This window comes from Podarcis raffonei, chromosome 9, assembly GCF_027172205.1.
Source record: "Podarcis raffonei isolate rPodRaf1 chromosome 9, rPodRaf1.pri, whole genome shotgun sequence".
NCBI classification, from domain to species: Eukaryota; Metazoa; Chordata; class Lepidosauria; order Squamata; family Lacertidae; genus Podarcis; species Podarcis raffonei.
The window spans coordinates 22,198,955-22,211,329 of record NC_070610.1 but is presented as its reverse complement, the minus strand read 5'-3'; the positions used below and the strand labels follow the sequence as shown (position 1 = coordinate 22,211,329).

General features: G+C 40.5%; 1 protein-coding gene across 16 annotated transcripts in view; it reads right to left on the bottom strand.

The window, feature by feature from the left end:
* Positions 1–12,375, bottom strand: part of PCM1 (pericentriolar material 1) — a 48,945-nt gene that overhangs the window by 2,984 nt on the left and 33,586 nt on the right. For 15 of the 16 annotated variants that reach the window (XM_053404447.1, XM_053404455.1, XM_053404453.1 and 12 more), the window contains 8 exons: positions 11,678–11,798; positions 11,321–11,461; positions 9,807–9,940; positions 9,237–9,371; positions 6,867–7,064; positions 5,516–5,575; positions 2,232–2,367; positions 339–496 (listed from right to left, as the gene is read on the bottom strand). In XM_053404447.1, the coding sequence (XP_053260422.1) occupies positions 339–496; positions 2,232–2,367; positions 5,516–5,575; positions 6,867–7,064; positions 9,237–9,371; positions 9,807–9,940; positions 11,321–11,461; positions 11,678–11,798 (1,083 nt within the window). The remainder of the gene's footprint in view (positions 1–338; positions 497–2,231; positions 2,368–5,515; positions 5,576–6,866; positions 7,065–9,236; positions 9,372–9,806; positions 9,941–11,320; positions 11,462–11,677; positions 11,799–12,375) is intronic. The other variant, XM_053404454.1, reaches the window with a different exon arrangement.

The window sequence follows — 12,375 nt, the reverse complement described above, 5'->3', positions numbered from 1 at the left end:
CCACCTTCTTCCCCATCTTTAGCTGATTTGGATCTCCAAGTCTCCCACCTTTAGACAAATGTACAAGTTTTGTGAATTTTTATCCAGTTAAGCAGGTTAATAAATCTTTCCATTGTACAATAGACTGTTCAAATGGATTTTAACAACTATGTCATGAGCCAAGTTTTCCAAATGACATTCAGCAAATATAGGTCACTGAGGATATCAGAATGATGATACTGAAAGTAAGGAAAACTGATCAATCCGAACTTAGCTCTTTATAAAACAAAACACCCCACAAATTGGTATTTTGAAGAAATACATCATTGAAATTCACTGTGCTTCGTCAATCACAATACCTGCTCTTGTTCATTTTCAGCTGTAGTTTCATTGTTTGCTTGGAGGGAAGTCTGGACATCCACAGGTCCTTCTTCAAATTCATCTATTTCTTCATCTTCGTTTTCATCTTCCCCACTTCCATAATTAGTTAAAGCCTGGGTTTCTGCTTTAGACAAGCCTAAAGTTAAGTGAAATTAAGTTTTGAAACATATAGCAAAATGCAGTATGTGGGCATGCCTAGTGATATTTTGGAGGATTTCACTTTTGAATAAAAAGCACTCCATGCGCTCCAAACTTGGGCCGGTGTCTTCAGCGCTGATCATGTGGCAGGCCGGAGGGCGCATGCCCATACGCTATTTCCGGCGCACTTCTGGGTTGGAGGAGCACTGGAAATAGCTTGTGCGCATGTGCACGGGCCTCCTCTGACCTGGATGTGCACCGGAAATAACGCTTGCGCACAAGCTATTTCCAGTGCTCCTCCGACCCAGAAGTGGGCAGCCGTGCAGCACAGCACCGGTAAGAGTGGGCGGCGGGGGTTGCTGCGGGCCGGATAAACAAGTCCTTCAGGGCTTTCCTGGCCTGTGAGCCTTAGTTTGGGGACCCCTGGTCTGGCTAGTTTCAAAATAACTTTAGTGCACAGAACCAGTTCTGTGGGTCTTTGGATTCTGGACATCTTTTCTGCACCTCTTACCGCTAGAGACCACACTGACCTAAACCAACACAAAATCAGTCATGCTGAAGTCTACTGATTTCAATGGACTTAAGCAAGCTTAGCTCTGTGTTGGATTTAGGCTGCTGTGATAATTATAATAGAAAATACTTTTAGATGTGAAAAACTGAGAATGTGAGGCATGTTGTGCACTGTAGATGGGACATTTAACAGCAGTCCAATGCGTGTTTCCTCTGAAATAAATCCTACTATATTCAGTGCGGCTTACTCCTAACGTAAGCATCCACAGGAACCAAGCCAGCCATCCAAATGCCATTGAGGACCACAAAAGAAAAGGGAACCCACCTGAGGCTCTTTCTATTTAGTCCAAGCTGCTTTTAAAACTGATGAGCACCTTGCTTTTCTTTCCATAGGGAGATACAGAAGTAAAAGGCTGCTGTGGACATCATTCCTTGTAATCCTTTTATTCTGGCCTGCAACAGCCCCTCTTCCTTCTTTTCTCTCTCCCATCCACCTCTGCCTACAGCAACAACAGTGCGTAACTCCTGTTCTGCTCTCTTTCCTGACACACTCCAAAACGGGTCAAGGGAGAGAAATTCTTCTTCAGAGAGATGCATTCTGGGTGAGGTGGCCGAGAGGCTGTCTATACTACCACCATGCCACTTCTTTGTGTTGGGGTTGGGAGTTTTGCAACTTAATATTTTGGGTTCTGCTGCATTGGAGCAAAAACAGCACAGATGGGTCTTCTAGCCACCTCCTGTAAATGCACTGCTGGGAGGAAAATCTCCCCTTCAGCTTTCTTAGAGCAAGGCAAAGCGGTGGCAGTGCAGAGCGCTCAGAAGTCTTGCGTCAGCAGGACGCTGCCGCCCATGTGAAGCTGCTACATGCCTTGGCCTGCAGAAATACCAGACAGCAGGGGACCCTGGGAGGCGGAGATCCAATTTTCCCGAAACACACAGCCTTACCTGCCTCCTGAGGCTACTGTCTCAGTTTGACTCACGAATAGGCCAGTCAAATAAGGAAATTTTTTACCTGAAGACATGTTGCATTGGAAGACATACATCTGGCGATTTTGCCAACCTGGTACTTTTCAAATGTTTGGGACTACAACTCTCATCAGTCCCATGCAGCTCAGATGGGAGTTTTCCCCAAACATTTGGAGGGTGATGGGTTGGTAATGGCTGATATAAAGCTACAACACTGTTGTGTGAAGCTGCTTATCAAAGCAATGAATACTGCTTACTTATGGATACTGGACAATTTTCACTCTCTTCTTCTTCCTGGTCAGAAGCATCTGATCTTGTACTTCTTGGGACTTCCCTGTTGTTGAATATTGCAGGTTCATGAGCTTGCTTAATAGTTTCAGTTTCATCTTTGTCCTAGACATAAAGAAAATGAATCTTACCTGGAATGTCAAAGTTACAGCTTTCATATTTAATTTACAGTAGACATAAATGTGTGCACATCTCATATTGTTTACTGGACGGAGTAATGCTACAACAGAATTTTATAAGTCAAAAACACCACTAAGACTAAGGAGAAGAAACCTGGACAAATAGATGTTTTGTGAACTCAAACACCTAAACTGTTTTCTTTTGAAAGAGGTTGTGCAGCAACCTCATGCCCCGTTTGTGAGCTTCCAAGGAGGCACTGTGTAGGCTGTTAATGTTTAGATCCAATTTTCTTGCTGCTCCATGCCATTGAAAAGGAAAATAAACAGAGACTTCCGGGTTGGCACCTCCGGCAATGGCGGAGCTCCTCCGATCGGGAGGAACCGCCACGGCGAAGGCGGAGACCCATTGAAATCACAGGTGGGAGAAGCTTGTGAACCTGGGATTCGGCTGGCACCTTTTGCGCCTCCCCTACTCGCGGGAAAACCCTGTTTTGGGGATCCGGAGCGATGTGGGGTGAGTGGCGCGGTGCTTCGAATTGACTGCTTCTTTCACGGAGTGAAGCCGCATTGCTGTTGCCGGAGAGCGCTGACTTTTTCCTGTGGACAACTGGATTTTAAACAACTACCCGTGAGTAGAACGGAGAATTGGATTTTTAAATATCTTAATTTGGCACCGAAACGGGAAGGTTTTAAACAGGAAGTCCGCCTTCCTCTTTTGTAAATAGATTGAAGCAAAGACCTTACAAGCTAAAGCCTTGGAAAGCCTTTGGCAAAGGATTAAATTTCCATCGGTTAAAATTAGCAAACCCCCCTTGGAAGCAGGAGAAGAGGGGGGAAATTTCGGACCTAGCGAGCCTGCAGGACAGAGTGAAAAATCAAATTACCACTGCTCTGAACCTGGAAACAGGCTGCCAGAAAGAGTGACGTTTTGGGAGAGTTCATTGACTGTGAACAGAACGTATTTGACAGCTAGCTAAATAAGAGAAATATACTGTTTCCATTGTCCTCTTCTGCGTTTAAAAAGAAGGAAAAGTAACTGAAAATTGAAACTATCTTTATTGCTTGGGTTGTGCTGGAAAGGATTGATACAAGTGGAGACTGTTTCCCTCTAGAGGGAGCTTTAGAAACTGTTACAGGAGTGTAACTGGGGAATCTCCAGCTGCAAGATAAGAAATTGTGAGAACCAGGGATTGACCTTGGACCATTTAAAAATGTTGACAGGAGAAGTCATAGTGACTGCATTATGTAAGATAAGCTATTCGCTGGAACAGCTTCACAAGAAGACGGATGATATGACTACTAAAATTGACAATTTGGGACAAATAGTGATTAATTTGAGACAAAAAGCGAACACCAACACAGAAATTATTCAGGACTTAGTACAGGAATCTACTTTGGCAGGACAAATTGTGGATGAGAAGGAGAAAGCTGTTGTTGTCGATTCTAAAGTAATACAAGCGGGATCTTCAGCCTTACAGAAGCAAATTGAGGACTATAAGCTGAGGCCTTTTATGATTGAATCTAGAAAAAGTCAGATTTTGAGGATTGGAGCCCGGCTTGGACTGGAGAAGGAAAGTTGGAAAGATCCCTCTACGCAGGGATTAATGGACTTTTGGGATATGGACTTGGGTCAGGAGGAGATTGAAGCTCTGGGGGCCTTTGGATTTGGAGGAAGCTTGAAACATGTCCTGAAATACTTTATGGATCTTAATTTTAACTACGGAAATTTGGCTGACCTGTCGAGAAGGAATAAAAGCATTGTTAGGTTGGAGTCTCTCCGAGATCTGCTCTTTAGCATTAAAGAATATGAAGAAGACCTGCAGAAGGGACTTGGAAAAGAGTTAAGAGCCTTGGACATAAGATCTCCAGGTTGATGGACTATATGGAATTGACGGAAAGGACTGGCAGAATCCGAGACCAGGGAGAAGAGATGGTGGAAGAAGATTGGAAAATTTAAAGTTTATTTATAGAAATACTGTAAAATTAATGAGTGATAGAAAAACGTTGGAATGAAATTTTATGGCCTTAGTAGAAATGTTATAAGGAGTTAAGCATATACAAGTATCTTAGTTTTAATGGAAAATAAGGTTAAAAATATGTTAAGATATTTATAATATGACAGAAAATAGAGAAAGATGGAAAGGATTTGCTGAAACAATTAATAGAAGTGGAATACAAAAAGGGAGGTGAGAGGAGGTCGATGAAACAAGGGAATGAAAGAGTATGGAAAAGGTGAGACGTATGTTTTTAAATTGTTCTTGTTTTGTTTTGTTTAGGGTTAGGATTAGGGATAGGGTTTTGTTTAGTTTAATGTGTTTAGTTTAATGTGTAAAGGTTGTGTTTTGTATTGTTTATATTCTGTATTGTATTGTTTTTTTCTTTTCCTTTCTCTTTTGTCTTTTCTTTCTTCTCTTCCTTTATTGTAAGCTTTAAAAGTAATAAATATTATTTTTTAAAAGAAAAGAAAAGGAAAATAAACAGACACCCAAATGTCATTTTCTGCTCATTGTGTATTATACACTGAGTGGGCCAATGCCTTAGGGGACACTATCAGTGATAGACAGTAAGTTGGACTGACAGAACTCTGCCAATTCACCACTGCCTCTACATCCCCCAGACTCCACAAATCTGCTACAAACCTTCTGCTACAGCACAAGAGGTGGTGCTGGGGGCAGCAGAGGAGGGAGGAGTAGAAAAAATTACAGCTACACCCCTTCCACCAGAGTAGACCCTCTGCTGGATCAATCCAATCCAAAGGACACTCCCAACTTTTAAAAGGTAGAGGGAGATATTTAATTTCCCTCTGCAGTCCCCAGTGGCATGCTTCCATAGTGTTTCCCAACCTTCTTGAGCAGATTTTTGGAGGGGACCACCACAGGGAAAAGGGAATTAGCGAAAAGTCAAACATCCCCTTTCCACCAGCTGGAATATCCTTTGAGTGGAATTCTGCTCATGGAAAGTTAGGAGCATAATTTTTGCTGAATAATTCCTCCAACGATCTTGCTTCTCACTATTTGAATGAAATGAAGGTGGCTAGAAAAATGATCATTTTTCAACAAATGATTAATATTGTATTTAGAAGGAGATTTGGAGGCAGGCCTTTCCCTTCCCAATTGTTTTAAAGAACGTCTTACTTTGTCTTCATCTATATCTTCATTGGATGAACAAGCTCCTCCTTCCAGTGCTCTTTTTGCCTAGACAGCAAAGAATGGAAAGTTTACTATTTTCTGTTCAAAATCAAACAAAACAAGCAATCAGCTGGCCAAGAAAGAGATTAAATTAAGTCTAAGGAAACCAGTTTGGTTACTAGTAATGAAAGTGGCTGTTGCTTCTTTGTCCCAGTATACTTTGATGTTGGGCTTCCTGAACTTAGGTCTCCAACTGTTTTTGGACTACAATTCCCATCATCCCTGACTAATGGCCCTGCTAGCTAGGGATTATGGAAGTTGTAGTTCAACAACAGCTGGAAACCCAAGTTTGGGAAACTCTGCTTGATGCATCTGGCCAGCTTTTGCACTTGGAATGAATTAACCTAATCTGCAAAGGCTATCCCAAATAAAAGATTACAACATACAGCAGATAAGTCTTCTCCTATGCAGTCTACCAAGAAAGCCTTTCTCTTTCTCACACCCCACTTTTGGGCTTGATTTAATTTCTGAGCCCAAGCACAAGGATTCACTGAATTCACAGATCCGGGATTTTCAGTAGGTTCTAAATAAAGTGTTATGATTGTTCCTATTTGGGTTTTAGCAATGCTGTGACATTGCAAACAATTAAAATTGTGCAGCTCTGCTCTATCAAAGTGGATAATTTAAATATGGGTTTTTAATCAGAATGGAAGAGAATCGAAGTTCTTTATGAGTTTGTACTTGCACTAAGTAAATATATTCCTGGTAATTTATTGTGTAGTTATGCAAGTTAAAAGTTACGCTGACGATTCTTTTAACTTCTAGTGTGAGGTTCAATTCACATTTTGATGTGAATAATTTGCAGGGCTTTTGGTAGCTAGGCCTTCAAACAATAAGCTCAGTCACCCTGCTTGGCACCAGACACTTCCCAGCTCCAAGGAGTGACAATGTTCCTTTGTGTTCTGCCCAACACAAGTAGTCTTATAAATCACAACCAAGTTTGAAGATAAAGGAATCAAACAAGAAATGTCCTTCCCTAATATCCATGAGCAGCAAGTTTCCAGAGTACTTTCAACAGTTAAAAGTGACAGTCTAATTTAAAGGCTGAGTTACTACTCAACTATACATAAACTCCTAAGGAAAACACAGTCATATTTGTACTGATACAAAAAGGCATGGCGTACAATAAACTTTTCAACAATTTAAACGTCACCTCAAAGTAGCTATAGGTACAATTCAAACAAATTCTACTGCGGTAGGAAGCAGAACAGCTGACCCTATTTAGAAATTAAAAAAGAAATCTATAGTGCACCGTTTCCTGGGGGGAAATCACTCAAATTTAAAATATGATAAAAACCTCTTTAGCATAGGACTGCATCATTCCATCTGCTTCCATTTTCCTTTTGCCTCTTTGCTTTACTGTCAGGCTGTTGTTGTCCAAGTCTTGCATGAGCTTAAAGAAGGCTAATTCATTGAACAAGACTTCAGAAATCTCCACAAGAAGATCCTCCCCACAATCCTTCAATTTTTTACCAGCAAATTTTGCCAGTGAATCCTGCCAAAAAAGAAAACATTTTAGTACGTTTACAGGTCACTCATCATCCCCCTAAAAAATAATAATCAGGGAGGCATATACAGGGTTAGTCAACTTTAACCTCACAACCACTATATATTGTACACCAATATATGTGTACTAGATTCCAGGGTTTCCAGGGTTACCCAGGGTGGAATGAGGAACAGCAGAGACTGTGGTGTCCTTATGATATATGGTTTAGTTACACATATATACAACCTGAGCCTACAGTGGAGGGTCTCACAGCAGTAACACCCCCAGGAGGTCTTGCTTCTCCCGTGGATCCCAGCAGAAATAAAGCATGACTCTTTTCTCATCTCCCTAGCCTGCTTCCTTTTAGCTTCTGCTTCTCAGACAAAACTATGGCCTTTGTCTTTCTAACGGACAGTTGACTTGCAACACTATTAAGGGTGAGTCAGCTGAATCGCATTCCAACATTATAACAAGAAATCAGAAAGGAAGGAAGTGCTATGTTAACCTTGTTTTGTGAACTGCCCTGAGACCTCCGAGTATAGGGTGGTATATACAATTAATAAATAAATAATAACAATAATAATAATAAAATGTATAGTTAGATAATGGTTCCAGTGATTGTTTTTGAAACTTGGCAATGTTGGAGAGGAAGGTGATCCATGCCACACTGATTAGCTTGAACTAACTTAGTCTTCTCCTACACTGCCAAGATTCAAAATCAATCAGAGGAGCAGAGGAGGCTTCCTGCTTCTGGCGGTGAGAAATGGCTGACTCCCACACGATCGGACCTCAGCTGTGCCGGTAATTCAGGGTTGATATGGGGGTAATTAGCCCTGGCAGACTCCCCAGGGTGGGGGAGGACTATCTCGTAGACCCACAGATCGTCCAAGACTGTCAGCTGGCATAAAGGTGCAAGCGGCAGGATGCTGGGTCCCAGAGCACGGCACGGCTGGCACTCTCGGAAGTCAGTCTCACAAGCTGGAAATATCGGTTTGATAAAATACAGTGGTACCTCAGGTTAAGTAGTTAATTCGTTCCAGAGGTCCGTTCTTAACCCGAAACTGTTCTTAACCTGAAGCACCACATTAGCTAATGGGGCCTCCTCCAGCTGCTGCGCTGCCAGAGCATGATTTCTGTTCTCATCCTGAAGCAAAGGTACTATTTCTGGGTTAGCGGAGTCTGTAACCTGAAGCGTATGTAACCTGAAGCGTATGTAACCCGAGGTACCACTGTAATTAGATTTGGACAACAAACAGACATAGTCTGGACCGAAGAGAAAAAATCTGCAGAATTCCACAGTCCCTGGTGTTTAAGCTTGGACTTAAAATATGAGAACAACAAGAAGGCAGATATGAAAATATTGGAGATATACTTCAGAGGTCCAGACTATGGGAAGCCCGGAAAAAATTAATACTTAATAATTTGGATTATAATTTGGATGTTTTTTTATTTTATTTTATTATTTTTAATTGGATTTGTTAATTGGATGTTTTTATTGGAAAACTAATAAAAAAGATTAAAAAAAAGATTCAAAATTAATCAGTGGAACCATTTTCTAACTATACACATCTAACTGAGCTACACACACATTTCTTGTTATAATAGCAGTATGTGATTCACCCACCTTACCCTTAACATAGGGCTCTGTAATACTGTAAATGTGTTAGTGTGCCAGCTTTTGGAAATCCAGTGAAGAGGGTACTATTGAACAAATTCTCCTGCATAAGCTTTACTGAAACAAGGGGCTGCAAGATAGCATGATGCTTCCTTTGTCAGTTCCCTATTTGAAGCAACATAAAAATAACCCCCCACAAAAGAGTTTTTAAAATGCAACTGCCATATATTAAAAGCAAAGACATACTTGAAATGTTCCAGGAATAAACTGCTACATTTTAACTCTTGCCATTTATTCAGTTAGGTATCTGCTACAGGTTGTATTTTCCAGACTTTAGAACTGAGTTGCTCAAGAATTTAAGGTGCAGCAACTCTTATATTACTTTTCAAAAATCTGTAGCTCAAGGTCTGTGCAGCCAACTGACTCAGTGGCAAAACCGTATTATAGAAGAATATTCACACCAAAATGGTAAGCCAAACTAAACACATCATAGCTTTCTCATAATTATAGTGATTGTGGAAATGAAGCTTAAAGGTGGTTAATTAAAGGAAAACACATATACGAACCTGCAAAATGCTACGAAGTTGCTTATGAAAGATCTTCACAAATTCTTTGCTTTCATCATTTTGTTGAGTAAGGGTTAAGACCATACGCCTTACAGAGGTCAAGAGCTGAGAAGAACATACTTCATCCATGTGTTCCTGGCAAGAGTTGAAAAGCAGATCATTCTTAATGAAAACATATACAAAGACAAATACCCTTCTTTGAGAGGTCTTATTTTTCTTCACAGAAAAGGTGAGTGACATGAATGGCAAGTATACCAACTGATTTCCCAGAACAGCAATGCAGAAATTTGCTTACAGCTAAGGGACCGTAAGGCTGCTTACCAGTACATGCATGATAAAGAGTTCAGAGCATGTAAATAAAATATTAACTGCTCTATCACCAAACTCTGCACAAAGGCAGGACTACAGCTGTTCAAAACTCTGCACTCCTTGGAAGAAAACTTTTATTGTTGGAGAAGAGAACAAGGTAAAGGCCTCTGATTCTACCGATCAAGTCAAAAGGAAAAACCTATAGCTTTCTGTAAAGATGGCTTCAGAGAGAGCTCTGTTTACTGATATAATTTTGATTACCCTCAGAAATGGGATAACCTCTTTCATAATAGCTTTGATTTGCCGGTCAAGCTGCTGGGTATCTATTCGAGGACAAGGAACAGCAGGCGTTTCAGTAGACTGTGCTGCACAATGGCTTTCAGCTGTATCTGAACCTTTAAAGAGAGAAAAATATATATTCAAATCAATGTTCTTTTCATAAAGCTGCCGTTTCAATACAGGTCACAAACTCTGGCACTTTGATTATATAAAGACTACAAATTTATGCCAAATAAGCTGAACACTGACATTCTACAGGGACTGCTCCCTGCTAAGGATGGACAGGATTGCAGCCTGAATCACAGAGTCTTAAAAATGCCATGAATTTCCAGACCTATGGGAAAAGATTATTCCCTTCCCACAGCTTATTCACTTCTACATCTTTTATTCCAGGATGTGAACTACAGTGGAAGGATATTAAGTGGACCAGGAATTGGGAGACAAAGGTTTAAATCAGTGTTACCTTGGGTCACATACTGTCTCTCAGACTAAGCTACATCACAGGGTTGATGTAAGGATACCATGAGGAATAGGAGACTTTATGAAAGCCACCATGAGCAACTTGGGGGAAAGGTGGACTGGATAAAAATATAATAAAAATTAAGCCTCCCTTCAGCCTGTCTCTGATTTTAAATGGGGGGGGGGAGGTTTGGAATCATGAAAAAACCTCAATGTTTAAGAAAAAATGAATCCACAGACCACACTACAATTTGAGCCAAACAACAAAAAGCACCAGCTCCTTAAAGACTAATACATCTTTATGGCATAATCGTTGGAGGATAAAGTTCACTTCATCAGATGCATCATTCTTAATCCACAAAGGCTTACGGAAGAATACAACTGCAAGCATCAAAGTGCTACTTGACTATTGTTTCATTTCTGCTGTGAGCCATGGCTAGTTGGCAACCCCTCTGATTGAAAACAAGGATGCTGAGACTGCCCATCAAGGAAACCCTACTAGGCCAATACTGAGATTTAATAACAACAGATTAGAATAGGAACCTCCCATGTAGGGCTGCCTAGAAGGGAAGTCTGATCAGTCACATGGTTTTTCTGTTTAGAGAAACACACTAGGGACCTCTTGTGCCACAGCTATACTTTTGGATTAGGATGTACTGCAGGGGCCTGGCTGGCAGAAATGTTTGCAGAACTCCTCTGAGTTTAAGTAGCAATATGTATGTGGAACAAGAAAGAGTGTGTGTGCTTTGAGATTTGGAAGGGGTGTGTGTGTTAAAAATTGCTTGACGTTCTCTTCGCAAGGGATGTGCCCCAGTAGCCTTGGCGGAACAGCCTCTAGGGAGCTTGAGCATATTATCATACTACACAAAATGCTTATAAACCACTGTCAAACATTTATATGCCCAGCGAACAGCGTTAAGCTACTTGACGCAGCTCCATTTCTCTGCACGGAGACTGCCTGGTAGGATTGTGTTTGTTCTTTCAAAAAAGTGCAGGACAAAACTATGATAAATGAATAAACAAATGCAAAAATGTACCTTCCAATTTAGAAGCAGAAGCATTATGGGGATTACTACAGCATCCATCCTCAGAGTCAACGTTACTTTCAACTGCCATTTTCTTTCGTCCATATTCTCTCATCCGAGCCAGTGCCTGATCTAAATGAATCACAGTGTTGCCTGTATTTTGGCAACAAAACCTTTTACAATATGTATTTAAGTTTTTGGAAATCAAACATTATTATGTGTAGATTAAATATAAAAACTGCAAGAAGAAAGAATCGTTATTTTTATGTGTAAGAAGTGCATCAGTGATTCACAGAAAACAGTTGCGGCAATTTAACAAGGTACTTGAGTTACTGCTGTATATTGTTCAACTGCTAGGTTTATGCTTACCCAGCTCATCAGTAGCAAAGGGTTCAAAATTTGAAGAAGTAGACATAGTGCTGCCATTGTCTGCATCGTGTTGTTCACATTCTCTACAGGCTCCTTCATCAAAGTTCTTCTCAAATGTCTCCTTCAAAATATGGAAACAACAAGTTGGCAATTGTTCTTCTACAAATAACTAACCACTCTCAAACGCTCATGTTTTCATAAATTGTCACCCAGGATCTTAAATTAAGAATTCAGATCACCTTGAAGTGTTTGCATCAGGGGCTAATTCTTGGGCTAAAAAATTCATGTACATGGTTTAAAGCTTAATTAGAAAAAAAAGGGGGGGTTTATGTTCACCAAATAAAGGGCTCATCCTTCCAAGCTAGAAAACATGTTGCAGGTGTTACCTGTTGTCAATTTCTATAAGTAGTTCCTTAGACAGTAATCGTTTACACTTAAAAAACGACCCTCAACTGACAAAAAGGTGAATTTGAAATATGCAACTGCAGACCTAACTTAAGTCCTCTTAAAGCGCATCAGTATAAAGATCTTCAGCTAGTTGAACCTCCAAAGAACAAAGTCATTTTTAAAAATAAAAAACCCCACCACTTGACAGTTTGAGAACAACAACTTGTTCTTAACACAACACAACAGAGATAACATTTTTGTGAATTATGTTGAATGAGGAGTAATAGGAAACAAAAGGAGAAGAGAAAGCT